The sequence below is a fragment of the Equus caballus genome, chromosome 13 (assembly GCF_041296265.1).
Source record: "Equus caballus isolate H_3958 breed thoroughbred chromosome 13, TB-T2T, whole genome shotgun sequence".
NCBI lineage: Eukaryota > Metazoa > Chordata > Mammalia > Perissodactyla > Equidae > Equus > Equus caballus.
Genome location: NC_091696.1, coordinates 33,776,662 through 33,799,767, shown reverse-complemented (window position 1 = coordinate 33,799,767; position 23,106 = coordinate 33,776,662). Strand labels below are relative to the sequence as shown.

Sequence of the window (23,106 nt, the reverse complement as noted above, 5' to 3'; positions counted from 1 at the left end):
ACTTAAAATAGGTGAATTTTATGATATGGAAAGTGTATCTCAATAAAGTTGTTAAAAAAAGAATAACACCTGCACCCTAACCCAGAATGACTGAATCAGAACCTCTAGAGTGGGGCTGGGCATTTTTATTTAAAGCTCCCCACGCCACTCCAAAGTGCCGCCAGGGCTGAGAACCCTGCTTTAGAAGGGCGAGAGTCCCAGTGGCTGGCGGGTGGTAGAGTAACTACCAGCACATGGTAGAAAGAGGCTCCCGCGGTGAACGGTTGACATTCGTGAGACAGTCTGAGTGTTACTGTGCACCAGGCCATAGGTGCTCCTTCTAGGACAGGGCGGCCTACAATGTGGTCTGACGCGCATAACTCACAGTCAGCAAGCTGTGCGATAAGAAACAGATGGCTAACAGATTCTAAGCTGCATTTTAGGCAAAGGATAAGAAGACAGAACATGTTAGGAGGTAAGAGTCAGGGCTCTGGACTCAGGCAGACCTGACTTTGAATCCCGGTGTCGCCTTGGTAAACTGCAACCGTGAGTCTCCATTTCCTCCACTGTACAATGGGAATAATCCTAACTGTAAAATAGGAGTAACGATAATAATAACACCACAACCCCAGCAGTTGTTCAGAAACACCACTTATCTCATTTATCCTATTTATCTCATTAGACATAGTCCCTGGCACCTAGTGAGGGTTCATGGAGTGTTGGCTGTTCTGAGAATTACGATAAATAAGAACCACCGTCAGATAAATCCCAAGTAATAACTCTTATCTAAAGAATGACCTTTCTGCCATTATCAAGCTGCTCAACCTTCTCCTGGGAGAAGTTATGGTTGAGTCCAGACCACACAAAGACAAAAAGCTATGTCAAACTTACAGCAGGAGCAGGACAGGCTGCTCAATTAAACAAAGAGTTGGTTGTGATAAGGCCCCGTGGGCTGGAGGCCACCAAGGTGAATCTCAGGCACACAATACACAGAAACTTAGAGGACGAATATGCAGTGAGTTAGCAAAACCCTTCACCAAAGATCAACATCTTAAGCTACTGCACCTCACACGCTGGTAATGAGGTTGGAAAAGTGCCAGCGCCACAGTTCTCAGGTGCACATTCATAGAGGGGTTAGAGAACTCTCTAGATAGAAATCCGTGGGTGGACCTGCTACAAGGCATTTAGATCTTCATTCATCCAGCCAGTATTCATGAAGCTGTCTCTAAATGTCAACTGGGGAAGAAAAAAAAAGAGAAACATGAGCCACAGTCCCCACCCTTGGGAGCTGATGGGACAGACAGAAATGCAAACCATCAACTTCAGTCAGAGCTCTGGCAGCACAGACAGAAGAGTGATGAGTTGTGTGGCCAGGAAAGGCTTCTCAGGGAAGCTGTCCAAGGAGATCTCAGATAAGACAGAGCACTCGAAGAGCGTAGGAGGGGGTTTGGAGTGGGTCCTGCACCAGGGCACAGAACTGGGGGTGGGAGGACCTGACTGAAAAGAAGTAGGAACTAGAGGGCAATGGGGAGCCATTGATGTTTTCTCAACAATGGAGTGGCATCAGATTTGAGTTTTAGAATGACAGTTCTGATAGCAGAGTACAGGTGGAGGTCGGGAGAAGACCTGCAGGGCCTCTGTCCTTATCCCAGGGACAAACAAGAACACAGATTCACAGCCCTAACGGTCCCATCCTGGCCAACGACATGCTGCTATTTAACAGAAACAGTATGGCAGAATCACAGACTATAAACTATCACCTAGAAAAACCCTTTAAAAAATTTAAGAAAAATTTATAAAATACGGAGCTCTCCCTGGTCAAGAGATAAATCAGTCATAGAAACTAAAATTCATGGACCATAACCTACTTATTCATCAGATTTCCAATACTAAATCAAAAACAATTTTTAAGTAATACTTTGCATTTGTACATTCTTTTCTTTTATGAAAGTACTTTCACATATATTATTTCACCTTATTATATTGCATGGAAACGTATGCAGCAAGTTTTATTATTCCTATTTCATGGGTATGGAAACTGAGGCAGACACCCATTAAATAAATTACATAATGTGAACCAAAGTCTTTGGGTCCTCAGAAAGAGCGCAGTTTAAAGGTCACTAACCAAATTTGAGTCTCTCTTCATTAATTTTCATGCTAGATTCTGGTCCTAGCTCCACCACAAACTAACCATATGATCTAAAAATACATCCCTTGACTTTCCTGTACATCATGTTATTTATATTTGTATCAACAATCTCACGGGACTTTTAAGAGACTACAATAAACAGCAAATGAGAGAACATCTTGAAACCTACAAAAGTGTGCTTTGTAATTGTAGGATTGCATCTCTATAAACAATAAATATTACATACTTTTTAATGGCATATAATGCTGAGAATTGGGCTAATTGTGGACCCTCTAAGTTTCTAGAAGGAATATACATCACAGATGTAGCCCAGAGAGTTCCATGAAAAGCGTGGTACATAATATGAAGGGAAAAAATATTCTTCTGGAAAATTGGGGTGAGGCTGCCTATGAGGGATGATGGATAGATTCTGGGTAGAGAATACCAAAAAGCTTCACTTACCCTATTCTAAAGGTCAAAGAAAAGAGTGTTCCAACAGAACAGTTTGATGGATAAAAGGACGCTGTAGCTAACTCAAATAGAAAACTGATTTTTTTTAAAAGAGGCGTTCTCTCCAAAGGGTATTCAGAATAATGAAACATTAACTGAGTGGAGCTGTGCAGCTCATCACTGAGTTCAAGCATAGGTGGTGTCACGCATACTAACATTTTCATTTGGTTAGTCACTGAACAAATATTTGTTGGGTTCCCTTCCACGAGCTTTCATGACTAAGAGATATGGTCACTGCTCTGACAGAGCTTGAGGACCATTGAGGAAAATAAGTAACTATACTCCACTGCAACGAGTGCTCTGACAGGGGAAGCACAGGACCCTCTGAGAGTAGTGGGTCATTGTCATCGTCACAGCTAACATTTCTTGCGCTCATACCATGTGCTTGGCACTGTTCCAGATGCTTTGCAAGAATTAATTCTCTAAAGTTCACAATAACTCCCTGGAGTAACTATTATTATCTCCATGTCACAGATGAGGAAACTGAGGCACAGAGAAGTAAAGTGACTTGCCCAAGGTTTCACAGCAAGGCAATTTTGCTCCAGAGATCCTGTTCTTAATGTTCCAGGTGCTTTACATGTATGAACTCATTTAGTCTCAAGATAACTATGAGATTGCTATTATTATATGCATTTTACAGATGAGAAACCTAGGCACAGAGAAATTAATTAACTTGTCAAAAGTTACACAGATGACAGGAGGGCATCTAATGTAGACCTAGGATACCAGAAACTGGTGATGTCTTTTGAGACAGAACTGACGATTTGGAGTTAGAAGTTTGGATACTGGACAGAAGAAGGGTACGTTAAGGCAGTGAGCACAGAGGTAAGAGAGAGGGCATGAGAAGAATGAACACAAGGTGACATGACTTGGGGAGAACCCTCACCTCTCACAAGCTCAAGTACACGGGCCTGCTGAAGTCTGAGGGCCAAGCAGGAGAACTGAGAGAAACCTTCTGGTACTCTGGGCCTTACACTGACCAGGAGGTAAAGAGGAAAGACGGGCACCGATGCTAGCTCAGGGCTAATCTTCCTCAGAAAAAAAATAAATAAATAAAAAATAATAATAATTTTGACAAATACATTAAAGGATCTAGTGAAAAAGGTGGACACAATGTATGAGCAGGTGAGGGACTTCAGCTGAGAGCTGGAAATTTAAACATTATCCATCTAAAATATAAAGAGGAAAAATTGAAACAAAGTATCCAGGATCTGTGGGACAATATCAGACAGGCTATCAGACATGTAATTAGAGTCAAGCAGGAAAATCAAGACAGCAGAAGAAATATTGAAGAAACAATGGCTGAGAAGTTTCCAAATGTAATGAACAATATGAATGCACTGATCCAAGCTCAGAGAACTCCAAGCAGGATAAACACAAAGAAAAACACACCTAAAAAGATCAAGGGCAAACTGCTGAAAATCAAAGATACAGAGAAAACCTTGAAAGCAGACAGAAAAAAAAGCAGCACACTTTACACACAGGGGAGCAACAATAAGAATGATGGCTGACTTCTTATCAGAAACAGTAAGGCCAGGTGACAATGGAATGACATCTTTAAAGTGCTGAAAGAAAAAACAGTCAACCTACAATCCTACATCAAATTTAAATATTCCTCAAAGATGAAGGCAAAATAAAGACAGTTTTAGAGAGACAAAGGTTAAAAAGATTTCATCTCCTGAAGACCAAACTACAATATTGGGGGGGAGGGTGTGGGGACAGAGAGAACTCAGGTGTATGTCATCTATACTGGACCAGTCGGGAGTGGGGAAACCACTTAGTGAAGAGTGGCAGATAGCTTTTACTTTCCATGCCAACTCTGATTTGTCATGTTTGTCTGCAGCCCTGGGCAAAGAACGACTGTGAGGCTGCACCCAAGCTCCCTGGGAAAGAGAACCAGACAGACTGACAATGACAGAGTGGAAGAAAGACATACCAATCATTCTAACTGAGGATATTTTTACCCCAGGCTAAATGTCATTCTTGATGAGACACCTTCAGTTTCACTGTGCAGGTAGATTAGGCACAATGAAATGTTAGAGATTTTATCTACTTTCTAGTAAAGAATTAGCATACTTTAACATAAAGAAGACTGCCAATTTTCAGCTTTCAGATTTAACTTTTTATGGTCTCTGAGGTCTTGGGAGATAACGAACAAGTTTTGACTGCAAGTCAGCTAGACAACTTAGAGTTAACTATTTCTCAACCTTGGCACTATTTACATTTTGGTCTAGATAATTCCTTATTGTACGGGGCTGTCCTGAGCACTGTAGAATGTTACCAGCATCTCTGGCTCCTTCCCACGTAGAAGCCAGTGCCAATGCGCCCCCCTCACCCCAGTGGTGACAACCAAAAAGGTCTGGAGATGTTCTCAAATTGGGGATGAGGGGAGCAAAACTGCCCCCAGTTGGGAATCACTTGGTTAATGGAAAGAATCTTTATGGTTGCCAGAAAGGCAAAAAAGTGGCAGTCTTTCTTTCTCCCATTATTCATATTAATGAGACGCCAGGTTTGGAGGAAGGGAAAAGACGCTCCTCTGATTTTGTAATGACCTATCTCTTCTTTGTTTTATTAGTGCTATTCCTGATGATGTAAATTTGGAAGAGCCCCATATCCTGGAAAATGAAAGAACACAGAAACTTGCTTTAAGTTCTTTCTATAGATCTTCTTTTCTGGTCCTCTGAGGGAGACTTTTCATGAATTGTTGACGGTATTATATTTTTTAATTTCCTTGAATTCTGTATCTTTTTCTTAATAGTTTGCTTTTTGTTTTTCTTTTTTAATGGAAGTAATCGCCTTCCTGAGAATTTTCCTTACACCCTATTGTTCTGCCTTGGAGAATCAATAAACAAATAAAACGGTACTTGCTTTAGTTATCCATAAAGCTGCTTCTAAGTCAGTCACCTGGGACTTTTTCTGTATGGTTTTCAATACCATATTTTTTAATTTCCAAGAATTTTGAAAAATATCTTTACTAACATTTCAATGGATTTCAGTGGAGGAGAAGAAATAAACATGTGTTCAGTCAATTACCTTAAGCGAAAAGGTCTCCCATAATGTCTTCAGTTCCTCTCCTCATCAGAGAATTTTCCTACCATGGATAATTTCAGGAATCTACTGGTGGAGACAATAGTTCAATCTGTTGTGTTGTAACATGTTATTGTGATAGTTGTGTCCCTGAGAATTGATCAAAAATTCCAAATCATAAAATCATTTGATACAATGGCAGGATGGGGAGTAGTGGCAATGGAGCATTTTAAATGGGAACAGGCATTTCTATAGTATTTCTGGGCAAAGCTAGCATTTCCTCACATCTGGATGTTGTTCAAACAGGATGCTGGTCTTTTCTTATCATCACAAATGCTCTTATTAGTGAGAACATCTTATATATGCATATCTCCTTTACTACTCACAATTCTGATAGCAGAAAAGAAAAATACCCATAAAAGTGTGAGTTCAGAAGGTACCTACCCCACCCCCAGCAAGGTACTAGCTACTGTGGGTGGGTGAGGTGGTGAAGAGTGAGGGCCTGGAACAAGTTTGCTGGGGCTCATAGCCCAATCCGCGATCTAAAAGCTGTGTTAACTATGAGCAGGTTACTTAATATCTCTGTGCCTCTATCTCATCAGTAAAAACGGAGACATTAACAGTTTCTAACTTAAAGAATTGAAAGGATTAAAAGAGATTATATATGCAAAGTGATTAGTCCTAGAAAGCCGAAAAAATGTTGTTTCTGTTGTTATGACATAAGTAGTTAAGTGTATAGATTCTGGAGACAGACTTACTAGCTCTATGACCTCAGAGAAGATACTGAATCTCTCTATGCCTCTGTTTTCTCATCTGTAAAAGGGGATAACACAGTACTGATTTTGCTGGGTATTAAATGAGTCAGTACAGGACTAGCACTTGGACTAGTGCCTGGCACATAGTCAGAATCCAAATAAATGTAAGCTATCATCATGGAAATTATTTTTTTTTTGGGAAGGATCTTTCTGGCAACAGTGTGGAAGATGTGTGAAAGGGAAGACATACTGGAGAGCAGGGAAACCAAGGAGGAGAACATTCAGAGACTCAAGAAGATGAGATCCAAGTAAGAAAGGAGGAGAGCCCCCCCTAAGTGAGAAAGCTGTGTGAGCAGAAGAGAAGACAGAGAGCTATTACAATTGTGCAATGATGGGACCTATGATGTGGTGTGGATGGGACGCGAGAAGAGCCTAGAATGATCCCCAAGTTCTGTCCTGAGTGACTGCCTGGATAATAAGGCTCTTCACCTAGAGAAGAAATTGGGGAGCATCAGAGGGTAAGGTCAGTGAGGTCAGCTCTGGATCCTGAGTTTAGGGGATCTGTTGAACGTTCAGGTGGGTGTGCCCAGTGTGGTTTTGGCTACATGGCCCTGCAGCACAGAAGAGGTGTCCGCACAGGAAATTCAGAGCACGCTGTAAGTAGGAGCAGCCAACAGGGGTTTGGGGGAGTTCACTCAGAATGCAGAGAAGATGAAGGTTAAGGACAGAAGCCTTGTGAACACAATGGAAGAAAAGCCAAAGCGGGGAACAGAAAAGGAGTCCACAGGAAAAGCAGGGAAGAAGCCAAGAGTGTCAGTGAAGTAACGATGAGTGACTGTTTACAAGTGCCAACTGTGGCAGACAGAACAGGAAAGAGTGAGAATGGCTCCTGGAAGCCAAGCTGCAGGCTGTTGGGAGAGGGAGAAGCAAAGCCACGGGAAGAAAGGAGAAAGCTGAGAAAAGCCTGAAGACAATTAGCAGGTGAAAAGAAAGCCAGCAGAAAGAGGGAGGCTGAGCAAGCAGAGCCGACAGGCAAGGCCACTGAAGGAAAGGTCCCTGGAAAGTGGACTCAAGGAGGGACTGAGGTTGAAGGGGAAGTGAGGATGACCATGGAGACAGAAACTCGAGCTTCAGGGACGGAGGCATGGAGGCAGTGTCCAGTTTTCTCTGGAAATTAGGAGGCAGGTCATCTGAGGAGAATGGGTGTGTCTGGGGCAGGGTGGAGTGGCTTTGGGAAAAGCAAGAGTCTGGCAGAAGCGCTTAGGAAAACGGGAAGGAAACTTAGTCAACGATTGGAAGGCAGTATTCAAGGCCCAGCAGAGCTCGGAGGCCATGATTTGGGCAGCCCTGACCTGCAAAACTGGCTGATGTTTCTGGGCCACACTCTACCTCCCAGGTAGATAAATGAGCCAGGCTGTTATTCTGCAGAACAGGTGAAAGAAAAAGGCTGGCTGGACAGAGTTCCGAAAGTGATGTCAAAGAGAGACGGACACGACTGACTTAGTTCCAAGAAGCAAGGGGAGTTAATGAAGGGCAGGAAGAAGTGTCTAGGAAAGAGGAATATGGAAGAAAAAGAGATGCAGTCAGATGGTGGACAAAGAAATAGGGCTAAGATTTACAAGTGATTCTTAAAACACAATGTCAAATTTCGTTTTGGAAAAGAATGCCGGTTTACATTCCCACCAGTAGTGAATGACACAGCCTTTCTCTCCTCTCCCAAGAGAGCAAGATATCATTATTGTGAACTTTGCCAATTTGATAAGTGAAAAATAGAGTCTCAAAGCTTTTTCGATTACTTATAAGTCTGAAAAAAGTCTCCTGTATTTACTGGTTGTCTGTGTTTCACCTGTGAACTTTCTGCTCATGGCATTTGCAGTTCTCTAAATTAACTGAGAAGAGAGCTTTACACATTAAGGATATTAACCCTCTTCTGTGGCTGCTCTCAATTGTTCCAACTAGTCACTCATCATCATTTTAGCTATGATAGATGACAGAGGGAAGTTTAATTTTTAGGTGGTTAAATCTACAGGTTCTCTTTTATTGTTCATTCTCTGCACTTCTATGCCAGAGCATGAAGTTGTTTCCATATTTTCTTCTATTTATTTTATGGTTTCTCTTTTCCATGGAACTCTGAATCCGTTTGGAATTTATTTTGGCATACAGTGGGGAGGTGAATGTAACCTGACCATTTCTCCCAATTCTACCCTGTTTTCTCATACTTTTTCCTCACTGTCTTGTGATGCCTCCTCATCTCATGCCAACTTCTTAGAAATACTAGGGCTTGTTCGTGGGCAGTATCAGGAGCCCTGTGTTACAAGTGTGGGAACACAGCAGGGAGGCTGATTCAGCCAAGGTCAGAGAGAGCTGGTGAACAGCACCGACGGGATCTCAGCCCCTCAGACTCAAGTCCAGCATACTCTTTTCTATACCCCAAACGCCCTAAAGCAGTTTTAGTTTTTTAAGTCCTCATCTAACAGTTTTGAAAAAATACTTGAATTAACTGCCAAAAAAGTCAATTATTACGGGAAAGTAGTTTGACATGATTACCAAATCTTATCATCAAGAGAATCACTTTTCTGCCTTTGGGAGGAGCGCTCTCACATAGACCTCAAGTGTGTGTTTTGGAGACTAGCAGAACAACACACACACAGAGACGTGGGAGGTGCACGTCTGTAAACAGCGTTATCTCTAGAGACCAGTTCCCAGCATAGGGACTATAGCTAAGCATCTCTCTCATAATGAGTAGGCTTCTTAAGCTGTTGACCATATATAGCTGGATTTTCTTTGACCCTGGGGTTCTTGTCCATGGGCTTGAGGATGTCTAGGAAGTCCATGAAATGATATGCCAATTTCTGAGTGTAGATGATTGTTTCTGGGGAGAGGGTTGTCAGAGCTCCATCTAAATCAGCGGGAAACAAGGTTTCTATTCCTAAAGACGGCTCTAAGATTCAAAGACTCCAAAGAAGCCCACTGCCGTGTGACCTGCTAAGCACCTCTTTAGAAGTTATCTGAACATATTGCCACGTATGCTCCATTTAAACTCCTCTCACCATTTCTCAACTTTCTCTTCCAACTCCTTCCTCAGTCTGAGTGCATTGCAATTGTTATCTCCAGACAGTATTGTGCCTTTAAGAGCACCTGCCAATCTTACGACTAAGACACAGGATAAAAGCTCAAATATCAGACATACTGAAAGGTGTGTCACTCAAAAAAAAGAGGAAAAATGCCTGTAGGTTTGCACAGGGAACCATTCAGATTAGACATTTGCTTTTCAGCAGGACTCACACATTCCTTATCATGTTTCTGGAATGCCCAATAGGGGGGCAATCACATGCCTTTTATATAATATTGCTATAAACAAATATACACTACACATTATTTTAGAGTCTAACCAATTAATGAAGGAATAAAAAAGAAATCACTGAAATAAATAACAGGAAAAGAAGAAATAAAAACATAACACAGATAATATTATATACATAGAAATTCAAAGAAATAAAATTATCAGTTATAGCTAAATAAGTTGTAAAGTAAATAGTTAAACATTAATATCACCCATGTTCACCAACTAGACTAATTAGGCACTATTCTCAACAACAACAACAAAACTTAGGAAGCACATAAAACTTTATGTCTAAAGAGATGTACCATGCTCATGTTGTAAAGATACTCATTCTCCCCAAAGGTTAGTTTATACATTTACTAGAACATAAATGCCTGGGTTTTAGTTATTTTTGTATCCTCAGGACCTAGCCCAGGGCATGAACCCAATAAATACTATTTGGATGAATGAGCTCCAAACCAACCAAAATTATGAATGAATTTTTCTAGGAACTAGAAATGATATCAAAATTCATTTTTATACAAAAATAGGAGAGAATAACTGAAAAAGAAAAGCTGAAGGAGACTGGCTCTCCCAGATTTAAACTATGTTATGAATCCACAGATATTCACACAGCACGGTCTTGATGCACACATCCACGCACACAGAGCCATAAATCAATGGAAGAGAAAGCCAAAAAAAAAGTAGATATAAGAATTATAAGTTTAAAAGCAGAGAAGCATTTTAAAACAATGGAAGAATGAAGAACCACTGTGTTGCTTTTTCAGTAAATAACATCCAACCATAACCCGAATCTCCTCGACTCGTTTCTTTCTTTCTTCTTCGTCCCCAGCACTACGTATGTATGTAAATACTTTTTCCAGTGAGTCTCCAATGCCATTGTCTTCACTCTGGTTGTCGTCCTCTCTCTTACCCTGTTGCACTAGCTTCCTCACTGGTCTCCTTTCACCTTTTCCTCTTTCCCTTCCTCCACAATCCTCACTCCACCTTCCCCCAGACTTGTCTTCCTAAAGCACCAGTTTTCTCAGCTTTCTGCATAGAAGGGCTCCCCAAATTCTACTGCAGAGGTCCTCCAGCTGTGATCCCCCCAAACTGCCACAGAAGCTTTCTAATGATGGTCTTCCCCATATGAGAACAAAGCCAATCAATGCTGCCTGTCTCCAACAGTTGGTGTTCACAGTCATGGGCGGGTCATGTATTTGCGTCCTGCCATCTTGGGGTTGTTTGGGGAATATTATTAATCCTAGCGTGTCCAAAAATGCAAAAGCAGTCAGAATATTGAAAAGGTTGTAAGAGGAGATGAACAAGTCTAATGAAAACAAAAGATTTTAAGAGTTATTCTGTGAGAAATGATGCCTCAATAGATTTTATTTTTGGCACCTGAGCTAAATCTGTTGCCAATCTTTTTTTTTTCCTTCTTCTTCTCCCTAAAGCCCCCCAGTACATAGTTGCATATTCTAGTTGTAGTTCCTTTGAGTTGTGCTATGTGGGACGCTGCCTCAGCATGGCTTGGTGAACAGTGCTGGGTCCGCACCCAGGATCCGAACCAGCGAAACTCCGGGCTGCTGAAGCGGAGTGCGTGAACTTAACCACTTGGCCATGGGGCTGGCCCCTAGATTTTCAATGTACTACAACAAAATTCTTATTTTCAGGAAAGATGGCCATCAGTTTATGCTAGGCAAAGAAAGTCAAGTGTGCTGCCTTTAAAGCTTTTTAAAGCTTTGAAGAACCAACCTGCTCCTTCTATTGGATGGAAATGCACCCAGGGGCTTCTGAATTAAATGCCACAGTCACTCTGGACTTGCGAACATGTGGATCTATACACAGCCATTCAATACCTAACTAATTTAAAAATAAGAGCTAGATAGAATTTTTCTGCTGCTAAGAATCAGATATTATCATCTTTAGCAATTCATAGACAAAAAATGTTAAGTTAAAGGATAAAACTGCCAGTGTGTTAGGTCTCCCCTAAGAATTTTTCTTCCCTCTTGGAATTCTCTATCGCCCCACATCTCTACCTGCCTGTTAGCAAGATTGCTCAAGTGTCACATGTCACAGAAGCCTTCCCTGAACCCCAAGCACATCTCAGAGACCCCGTGCCTGTGCCCGGCTCCCTCTATGCTAGCCCTCACCAGATCTAGCAGAGTAGAACACTTTGATGAATTTCCTCAAGGAACAGCTGGGCAGGGGTTCAAGTGGCCACTCCAGCCTGTGCATCTGCGAGTATCCAATGACCACGTGAAATCCAAGCTGGCTGATTTACAAATGTTCACACTGACAGTAGACAGGTAGCTGGTAGGTGCTTACAAGAATTTCTGTGCAGTTCTGAACATTTATTTATTTAAATACTTGTATTCGTTTGAGCACCTCTTTACTAGTCTATGATTTGTGACAAACTCTTCAGGAGGCACAAATTTGGCTAAGCCACGTGGGAGAACCCTGAGAAACTATAGAAGAAATGCTAATGAAACATTAAAGGAGAGATCAAGTTGACCGCTGGACCAAAAGTCTCTCTAAGAAAGACGCCTAAAAAGAAGAACTGTGGGAAAAGAGAGGAAGAGAGAAACATCTTAGGACTAACCAAAAGGAAGGAACCTATGTGCATAATTAATAAGCTGTAATTACCATGAAAGATCAAGATTGGGAAACAAGTCTGACAACCTGGAGGTCTGAGATGAACTGAATATTCTTTTCCTATCTTTTGCTACGAATAGGCTCTACCTATTCAAAAGCAGATTCTTGTATAAATCACAGGGTCACATTTTCAACAGAATCTCCTTTATCTTCTGAAACTTGTATCAAACCCGCACCAAGTCATGAATAGGTGCTCTCTCAACATTCCAGCAGAGTGCTCATTAAGCAATGTATCTGAGAACAAGAATGTTACCTTGTTTATATGGAAAGACAGGAATAAATCAAGATATGGCATTAACATTTCCTTACTAACATTTAAGATCTGCCACAATAGGTACAACTAGCTATCTTCAAATTATCTGTTTGTTCATGAGTTCAGTCTTAGCAGGACATTTAAGGGAGACGTCCAAGGCAGAGATCAATGTAAGGATGAAGAGGTGCCAGGGCTGGAGGCATGAAACTGGGAGCCATCAGCCACGAGGTGGTGTTATGGGGCTGACATCATCTAGGGGTGTGGTCTGAGAAGAGAGGAGACCAAGGACACTTCCCTGTCCCAAAAGAAGGGTGGATATGCAATATCACTTCCCATCACAAGGGCCCTGGAAAGGCAGAGACGTTATAGTCTAAACTCCCTCAACTCAAACTTTGTACAAAGTGGCTCCTTTTTAACTTGGGGCTTTCATTCCCTTTTCCAAGATAAGTAACTTGAAAGTTTCAGATTCACAGGTGAAAAAGAAAACTTCCCACTGGCTAGAAAATAAGGCAATTCTAAAGGAAAGCGTCTCCTAACCTTTTTATGTTTTCTTTCTATGAAACATTTTACAGTCAAAAACATCTATAACATATTTGTAAAGTACGATGAACCATGATAAAACAAATGTCCCATCTCCATCTCAAGAAGTAGTTCATTACAAAAACACTACAGTCCAGCCTTTCACACCATAAGAATTAGTCTCTAAAGCAGAGGTCAAAGCAGGCAGCTCAAGGCCGGATAAAGCTTGCAGATATGTTTTCTTTGGCCTACACAAGGGATTTTTTTTTCCTTTTAGTTGACAACAATTAAATATCAAAAAACTTTACATAGAAATCAGCATTCTGGAGTATCATTAAAAATGGGAAGATGTGGGGCCAGCCCAGTGGCATAGTGGTTAAGTTTGTGCACTCTGCTTTGGCAGCCTGGGGTTCACAGGTTCAGATCCCTGGTGGAGACCTACACACTGCTCATCAAGCCATGCTGTGGCAGCATCCCACATACAAAATAGAGGAAAATTGGTACAGATGTTAGCTCAGGGTGAATCTTCCTTAGCAAAAAGAATAAAAAATTTTAAAAAATGGGAAAATGTGGCTACATTGTACCCACATTCATCATGGCAGCAGGTGGCTAGAGTGGAGAGTAACTTTCCCCTTTAAATGGACATGGATCTCCAGTTCATCACAGTCCTCACCACTCACTATTGTCTTATAACCAATCTCCCACTTCACATATTAATTTTACCTCCCCTGGCGCTGAAATTTGTGACCCCTGCTTACAGAATATAATTGTACTTTCCAACTTTTTTTGAGTATGGGAAATAATACTGAAAGTATAAAAATTTCACAGGTTCTCTCTATAGGAACGTTACTAAAAGTAAGACAGGTCCATAATCCCTTATCTAGCATTTTGAAATCTAAAAAACAAGGTTTTTTTTATAACTCATTAAGCAAAAAAACTGGACCTGAACTAACATGAAGCTATTTATAATTTTATATATTCCATTTACTGTACAATACATTAATCTATTTTGCTATAGAAATGCTAACATGTTTGATTAAGGGCTGCTGCCCCAGACCCTGCTGGAGATATTATATAATAACAGCATATGCACATTATTACTTTTCCAAAATTTGAAAATTTCTGAAACTCATCTGACTCCAAGAGTTTTAGATAAGGGACCATGGGCATGTTGCACTTTTCATATCTACATTGAAGAAAATACACACACACAAATACACAAACACACAAGGCAGATAGGCGTGCAATAATATTTTTAAATGAATTTGTAGTTGATTAATTGCTATGGCATCTACCGACATAGGAGAAACAGGAATAGAATATTTGTATATCATCTAGAGTCTGACAGGAATGTGAGGTGCACATACTGATTCTAGGACGCTGTGCCCGAATGTCCAGTCCCGGAAGCGTCCGTCATGTCCACACTAGGAACTGCAGCCACAAAGGTAATTCCACGTAAGAATCACATGCCACCTTCACATATAAAAAGGATGCTATAGGACTGCCCCATGGCTGAGTGGTTAAGTTCGCACACTTCTCTTCGGCAGCCCAGGGTTTCACCGGTTGGGTTCCTGGGCGCGGACATGGCACCGCTCACCAAGCCATGCTGAGGCGGCATCCCACATAGCACAGCCAGGGGCACCCACAACTAGAATATACAACTACGTACTGAGGGGCTTTGGGGAGAAGAGGAAAAAATTAAAAAAACATTTAAAAATAAATAAATAAATAAAAAGGATGCTATATGACCACATCCTTTTAGGGTTCATTTTTACTCACTTATAAATACCCTGTTTGACAGTCTAGGATGTCACAATATGTCAGGTACATAACAAGGCCCAGGAAGATCAGATCAGAAGAAGCTGCAAAGATACCGGATGTCTTTCCACTTCTGCTCTATGCAGAGGCAGGACAGAGTCCACTCAGATTGAAGCAAAGCATAGCTACCTTCTCAGAAATCCTGGCTCAGAGCTCCCCTAGAAAAGGCAGAGGAGGGGCCGACCCAGTGGCCCAGCAGTTAAGTGCGCATGTTCCGCTTCGGCAGCCCGGGGTTGGCCAGTTCGGATCCCTGGTGTGGACATGGCACCACTTGGCAAGCCATGCTGTGGTGGGCGTCCCAAATATAAGGTAGAGGAAGATGGGCATGGATGTTAGCTCAGCATTCCTCAGCAAAAAGAGGAAGATTGGCAGCAGATGTTAGCTCAGGGCCAATCTTCCTCAAAAAAAAATAAAATAAAATAAATTTAAAATAATAATAAAAATAAAGTCTTCAAAAAAAAAAAAAGAAAAGGCAGAGGAAATCAGTCTGAGGAAATGGAAACAGTGGATTAGGTGAGGGATGGAGAACATCACCTACCAAGAAAGTAGGGAGATGGTCTGTGATGTCAAATAGAGGAAGGGCTGTCTCGTGGGAGAGAGACGAGACTGACCCATCGGGGCACCAGAGGACTGCTCCGGGCTGCACAAGTGGACATGAATTTTCGCTCACCATGAGAATCACACTGCCCCTAATGGAATGGGCTATCTTGTCAGGTAATGAGGCTTCCACTCCTGGAGAAGGTCCCTAGGCTTCTGTGATGAGGGAGCGGTCAGCAAGGAATGCAACACAATAAAACAAGCCAGGTGGGGACTGGATGGTTGATGCCCCACCCAGATGGAACAGCTACTGCTCAGCTACTGCAATGTACATCAGGAAGGAATGCCAGTTATTGCCAGGTTACAAAATTTTAGAAGCTGGAAATCCAGGTTTTCATGTGAAAACGCCTAATTTTTAAATATGGGCTAATGAGTGTAAAAAAATTTAAAATAAAATACATACATACATACATGCATACATACATACATACATACTGAAAGGCCAAACAGAACACATGCATGCCCTGCAGGCAAACAATGTGGATCTCTGGTTTTGATAATTCACCTATCTAGAACCTGGAAGGACTACACCAGCGTTTCTCAACCTCAGCACTCTTGACATGTGGGACCAGATACTTCCATGCTGTGAGGCTGTCTTGTGCATTGTAGGATGTTCAGCAGCATCCCTGGCATCTGTTCGCTAGATGCCAGTAGCACCCACTACTGCAACTACATCATGACAATCAAAAGTGTCTTGAGACATGGCCAAATGTGCCCTGGGGGACAAAGTCATCCACTGGTCAGAGCCATTGGACTAGAGGAACATTCAACTCTTAGCCTCTAGGATTTGATGAAAACATCACTCATAACAGGGTTTCTTGTATAGGAGTTGCCCACATGAAGTATGGATTTACAGCAACTTTGCAATCAGAAAGCAGGGTTTGAATCCACAGCTCCACCATTTACTAGCTTGACCACTTTGAGTTCTGGCTTCCTCATCATTAAATCAGGAATAAATAACATCACCTCTTAGAGTTGCTGTGAGAATGCAATGAGATAATTTACACAAAGCAACTGGCCCAGCAGCTTAATAAGCACCAAAGACATTTAATAAACATTAATCCTTCCCTGGTGAAAAGGCAGCCCCAATTCTATAGTCAGAAGCACATGGACCCAAGTCCTGCCTTGGCCACTTATTAGCTATGTAAACTTGGCAAGCCATTTTTCCTTCTTTATAAAACAGAAATGATAATCACCAGGAGGCAAGAAACAAGCCAGGTGGTTTGGTAGAGCAGTTAGTAAACTAAACCACTATGGAAATGCTGATGATCATTACTATCAGATCTTCAAAGATTTCTGTAAAGGAAAAGATGAGTTCTTCAACAAATCCAAAGAACTGAGAATGTACTAATATGAGGGGAGAGTACAGGAAAAAAACGAAAAAGAATAACAGTGATCCTTAACATTTAGGCTTCTAGACAAGCAATTGCCAACTGGAGACCCAAAGGCCAAATCTGGTCATAGATATATTTTGTTTACTCCCATGTTGTGTCTCAGTGGTTGTTTAATTGGAATGAAATGCCACTAAATTTTCATTAAAATCTAGATTTCAGGCTTTTCTCCAAAACTCCAAAGGTTAGGCCACACTGTGTCCACATTCTCACAGGCCCCTTTGGTGAGATAAGTGCTCTCCGGGTTCCCCCCACCCCCTGCCACCCCGTGCCCTCATCTGATCTAAGTCCCTCATTTATTTTACAGCCTGGCCACTCTAGGCATTTGAGTGTGTAACCTGGGCTTATCTAAAGACAACCATCCCTTCCAGGGAGTACTTCACTCAGGGCAGAAACCAACCCTCAATGAGACACTCCCTTCCAGAGCCTCACCTGGGTAATAAGCTCTCCAGTTCGTCCCTCAGATTCCTTTCCTTCTGACACTTCTACCTCATAAATTAACGTTCGTCACAGTGCTCCCCCTGGTATACACCTTCCTCCATTGAGGACATAACCTCCCCCAAATCACCACCACCTGTGTTCACTGGATTATCTGTATCAAGGATTTTCAAGCAAAAGGAAAACATCTTCCTTTTTGGCAAGACTAGTAAAGACATGACAAGACATTTATTGTTTCCTAACCAGCACTCCTTCTCGCCTTCTGCTAATAACAGAACCCCAGCTTCCCTTGGGGAGGCAGCGCTCCCCACTCTCAGTTCCTCTGGTTTGGGTGGCACTGACTCCATTCCCATTTCCAAAGAGAGCCATGTGACTCCGTCTGAAGCATTCAGAGTCAATCCTGGGACTTTCGCCACAGTGACTGGGGAAAAGGTATTCTCTGACCCTCCTGGACTCGAACTGAGGACAATGGAAGACCGGGGTCTCCTTGTGGACACACTCTGTCTAAAGAGCGGAACCCCTGGATCCAGCCCAGTCTGTAGCCATACTACTTTTTGACTCTTTTGGTTACACAGGAGCCAATCAATTCTCATCTCTGCTGAAGGCAGTTCAAACTGAGTTTTCTGACAACCGAAAGAGACATAATCAACATAAGAGAAATTTGAAAGAAGTGCTTAATGATGGGGAAAAAACAAAAGGCTCTCCTCAGATTCTCTCCTGTGTTTTTGGTACCTCCCTCCATCCAAAAAGAGCTGGGTTTTCTCTGTGCATTAGCCATCCCTCTAGAAGCACTTATCTCATGGTATATAATTATCCTTTGGATTGCCTATCTCTTCCACAGATCTCTTGAGCTCCTTGACGACAGAAACTGTGTCCTATTCACGTTTCAGTCTTTTTTTTTTTTCTTTTTTTTGGTGAAGAAGATTGGTCCTGAGCTATCTGTATCAATCTTCCTCTATTTTTGTATGTGGGATGCCACCACAGCATGGCTTGATGAGCAGTGAGTAGGTCCACACCAGAGATCTGAACCCACAAACCCTGGGCCGCCAGAATTGGAACCAGCAAACTTAACCACTATGCCACTGGGTCAAACTCACTTTTCAGTCTTTAATACCTTGCACAATGACACACAGTTGGGGCTCAACAAGGGTCTCTTGAATGGATGAATCAACAACGGCAGGTGAACAAAAGGAATCATTCTAATTCTTAATGTTGGGACACTCATAGCTTGAGACCACCTCATCAGCCTTGCCCCTGTGATAGATACACCATCTTCTGAAACAGACTCATACACCTATTTTCAACAAATGGCATCATGAGAACTCACTCCTTCCAGTCATTACTAAATCTCCCACATGTCTGTCCCTGGAATCTCACTTTGAGGTTACTCACAAGGTCCTCATTCTGGGAAGAGAATATTTCATTGCAAAACACCACCTAGAACTCTATGAATTGACAGCACACAAATGGCCATGCCATTCACACATGTAAATTCAGTCACTAGTGGGGGGAATAAGAGCAGTCTTTCTTTGCTTTCTAGTCTTCAATTTGACTCCAATACACCCAGAATCCTGATTGGGATGCCACAAACCAACTGATTCTGCACAGTAACAATTCTAGGTTCTCTCCTGCCTTCATTTTCCCTCCCTCATCCTTTACAATTACTCAAGTGGAAAAAATACAAATATATCTAGGAAATGAACAGCAATAAAGCAACAAGTTCTCCAGTGAAAACAGTTTTGACTTTGGGTGCATAATTGCCACACCCTTAATAGCTCTGTAATAGCACGAGCTTCCACTGGCATCTAGCAATAAAGATTTTCAAACAGTCAAAGGTCAGGGCCAGAATTACAGTCCTCACATGAATCACCATTTGCTCTAGCCAGTTTTCGTTTTCCCATACTTGGGCCAACACCACCAGGGTGCTCTAGTAAGAAGGAGATTTCCAACAGATTAAAATATGTGTTGAGCGTCTCCCATGTGATAGGAGCCACAGAGGACCCTGGCGATCGAAGGAGCAGGACAGGGCAAGTTTTCTCAAGGTGTTGAGTCTAATGCAGAACCCTGACGGGTCGAGAGGCATGACATTCGAGAGACCCAGGCGCTCCGTGGAATCATGAAAGCGCCCAGGAGGGACATCCCGTCTCTGTGGGAGCATCAGGGGAGGCCTTCGGGAGGCAGAGACCTTTACCGGAGACCTGAAGAATGAGCAGGAGGCAGCTCTGGGGCAGGTGTGGTGCCCGAGGCTTCCTGAGAGTTCCAGGTAGAGGTTGAGAGCGGTCAGAAGGCACGGCCTCCTCTGGAAACTCAGAGTAGGCACAAAGGCACGAAGGCTGGAATGGAAAGGTGTGAAGAGAGGAGCTGCTACAGAGAAAGCAGGGGCCCGGGAGACCCGCAATGGCTTGGTAGCTTTCAAAGCCCCAGAACTTATTAAAAAAGAAAAGAGAAGGAGCAAATTTCCCTTGCCTGACGCAAGGTACAAAGTGGCCAAAATGAGGAAGTGGACAAATCTCTCCGGCCGCTCAATAAATCTTGATCCCACGAGGCGCCTGACTGAGAACGCCGCCGAGAGGGTAGGAGACTCGCGAGGAACCACCTTAGAACTGGCTCCCAGAGCCCTGGGGGAAAGCTGAGTCTCCCGACGACCGTGTCGACCTTCCTCTCGGCGCGGTGGCCGTCCTTTTCCTACCAGTGCCAGAAAAGTGGGCGCCTCCAGACTTGAGGGGACAGGCAGGAACTCTGGAAATAGGATAGATGCACACCAAGATAACAGGGTGGGGGATGAAAAAATTAAACAACAAAACTAAGCAAAAAGTTGAGGGAAATGAAACACTAAATACCAAATTTAGAAAGCTCAAGAGGAAGTAAAAGTATTTTCATATACAGAAAAAAAGAAGTGTTCCCACGTGCTTTGGCCACACCAAACTCCCCCTTTTACTGAAGTGTTGAAAAAAGGAGCCAAAGCTGGGAGAAATTAACCCTTTCATCCCTCTCCACAGAAGAAAGAGGCGATCGCTACAGCACCGCCAAGTGCCCTGGGAGACCTGGAAACATTGCCCCCCCCGCCCCCCGCCCCCCCGGAATCCCTCACACCACCAGCGCCTCACACATCTCTGAAGACCACACATCACTCCTGGGCCCGCAGCCCCGCCCTCTACAAACTCCCGTCCCTTGGGGCATTTCACACTCAGCGCCGGAAGAGCACTGCAGCAGGACCAAAGCAACACGGAGAAGCAGCTGCTGCCAAAGCCAAAGGGAGGAAGAGGATTGGGAGAACCCTTTTTCCTTTCACTGGCGCCCGGCGCCTGAATCCTGCTCCCGATTCCAAATTTCGCGGGGTCAACAGCTGGCACCGCTACTTCCTCCTCGCCCTGGGCTGGAGGCAGCACCGCCTCCCGCTTCCCTGAAGGCCCAAGGGAAACGCACGCACCGAGGGGATCCCACCGGCTGGAAGCCCCTTTACTCATTTCCTCTGTCTGCACTTGGACCTCAAGGGTCTGCACGGCGCGCCCTGCCCCCACGACCACTACAGCCTCCCCACCACCACCTTGCCCCCACCCACCGCCCCGCTCGACCGAAATGCTGAGAATCCGGCCCCAGGCCCACTTTCCCCCCCAACCCTCCACACCCCCAGCGCCGCCGCCACCAGTGCAGCCGCAGGGCCCCAGGGATGGGAGTCGTGGCCCCAGGCAGCGAGCATGGGCGCCGGGGTCGCCTGGAGGACAGGAGAAGGCGCAGGTCCCTGCTCCCGGGGGCGGGTCCTAGGCGGTGGGGACCCCGAGAGGGATCGGGGAGGGAGACGGCCGGCCCAGTCGCTCTCTGGAGGCCGGGCCGCGGCGTGGCGCAGCCCCCGGGCTCCGGCGGGCTGGCCTCGAAGGGGCCGCAGCCGGGCCCCGAGCAGCCGACACTGGGGAAGCCACCCGTCACCCGCCCCGGCGCCGGCCCGGGCACTCGCCTGCCGACAGTCTGGTTGGCCAGCTGCTTCATGCGGTTGAACTGCTTCTTCATGGCGGCGGCGGCCCGCGGGGCTCGGGGCGGGCGGACGGGGACGGCCTGGCGGCTGCACCACCGCTTCCCAACCGAGAAGGCGGCGGCGGCTCCCCAGGCCCGCGGCCCCGCCCTCGCCGCGTCACTTCCACCGGCGACGCCCGGCGAGCCCCGGGGCAGGAGCGCACAGCAGGCCCAGGGCGCGGCGCGCAGCCAGGCTTCGGCCGCTGGCCCCGAGTCGGGCCCGAGGACGACGTTCCGCCGGGCTCAGCGGGGCTCGGGGCCGCGAGCTCCACGAGGACCTCTGGGTCCTTTCCCCGCTCCACCGCCCGCTCGACGCATGGGGAAGACTCCCTTCCCTGACCAGAGCCCGCCCCGCGCTGACAGAAGCGGGCGCACAGCGTGCACGCGGTGTGCCACACCCCGCCTGTGGCGCCAGAGAGCCCCCAGACTCCTCCCTGGGACCTGTTCTCCAGGCAGGGCCACAGGAAGAGGGGGGCGAGGCGGCGGGGCAAGGACCCTGGCGACTGTGTGGGGGATGGCAATGGTCAGGGTGCTCAGGAGGGTCGTGCTTTCGCTCAGGGGGCCGACGTGTGTCCAAACACACTCGTCGAAACTCTGCAGGTGGAGGCGGGTCCCCACCACGTACCTTGGCCCTCCGAGTGTTCTCCAAGCCGGCTGGGAAAATCCCGGGCCGCAGGACAGGAGGGAGCGTGGGAGGCGCTTGGCGGCAGTCAGAGCCCTCGGTCCTTTGTGCCCACACGCGCTGCCACGCGCACAGGTGGCGGTGGTGCGGAGGTCCTGGCATCATCGCTTACTTCCGAGGCAGCCGGCTCTCAGAAGGCAATTAAGTCCCATGCGGTGGGCGAGTCTTCGAAAGGGCCGCCAGCAGAGATGGAAGCCTTAACGAAAGCCATGGAGGAAAAGGACGCAGCCATCAGAAGCCTCCAGGAGGAGACTCAGAGACTGTCCGAGGCGATGGCCGCCACCTCGGAACTGGAGAGAGAACGACACGCACAGACAGATTCCGAAATTCAGCGGCTCAAGGAGAAACAAGAGGCTTTACAGAACACGCTGGAGGACAAAGAGCTCTTAATCGAGGTGCAGAGGGAGGAATTCCTTTCTGTGAGGGAAAACCTCACGACCCAAGCGAGTGAAACGAAGAAACTTTTGAGGCAGGCGGTGACAAACCTGAAGGAGAGAATAGTCCATCTGGAAGTGGATGCGTGCCAAGTCAAACAGGAAAATGCAAAGCTGCTGGAAAGGTCCAGGGAGAAGGACACCGAAAACCAAGCCTTACAAGAGACGAACATGCGCCTCTCTATGATGCTGAGGGAGAAGGAATTCGAATGTGTCTCTGTGAAGAAGAAGGCTCTGGCCTTTGAGTGCCTCCTGAGAGAAAAAGAACAGGGCCGGGCTGGGGAATTAAGCCAGCTTTTCAATGCAGTGACCTCCATGCAGGAAAAGAGCATTCTCCTTCAACAGGAGAGAGATGAGGCGGCGCTGGCGCTGAGACAGGAACGAGTGGAAAACTGCGCCCTCCGGGAGGAGGTTCACCTTTTGCGGGACAAGGAAGCGCGCTTAAGCCAGGAGCTGGGGAGGTCTCGGACGCAGGCTTCAGAATGCCAAGACTCGCATCTCCGGGCAGCGCGGCTGGCAGAAGACAGAGCGGCTCAACTCAGGAGGAAAGTCACGGCGCTAGAGGAGAGGCTCCTGTCATCTTCCCA

The 23,106-nt window shown here is 45.1% G+C and overlaps 1 protein-coding gene across 18 annotated transcripts in view; it reads right to left on the bottom strand.

Moving 5' to 3' along the window:
• The window catches only part of ARHGAP17 (Rho GTPase activating protein 17), a 90,867-nt gene extending 69,336 nt beyond the window's left edge, over window positions 1–21,531 (bottom strand). For 12 of the 18 annotated variants that reach the window (XR_011424704.1, XR_011424706.1, XM_070232059.1 and 9 more), the window contains exon 1: window positions 21,348–21,531. Coding sequence is in view for 10 of the 18 variants with exons in the window: in XM_070232059.1 (XP_070088160.1) it covers window positions 21,348–21,400 (53 nt within the window). In the remaining 8 variants the exon portion in view is untranslated. The remainder of the gene's footprint in view (window positions 1–21,347) is intronic. The other 6 variants (XM_070232063.1, XM_070232067.1, XM_070232064.1 and 3 more) reach the window with 1 other exon arrangement.
• Between the last annotated feature and the right edge of the window lie 1,575 nt (window positions 21,532–23,106).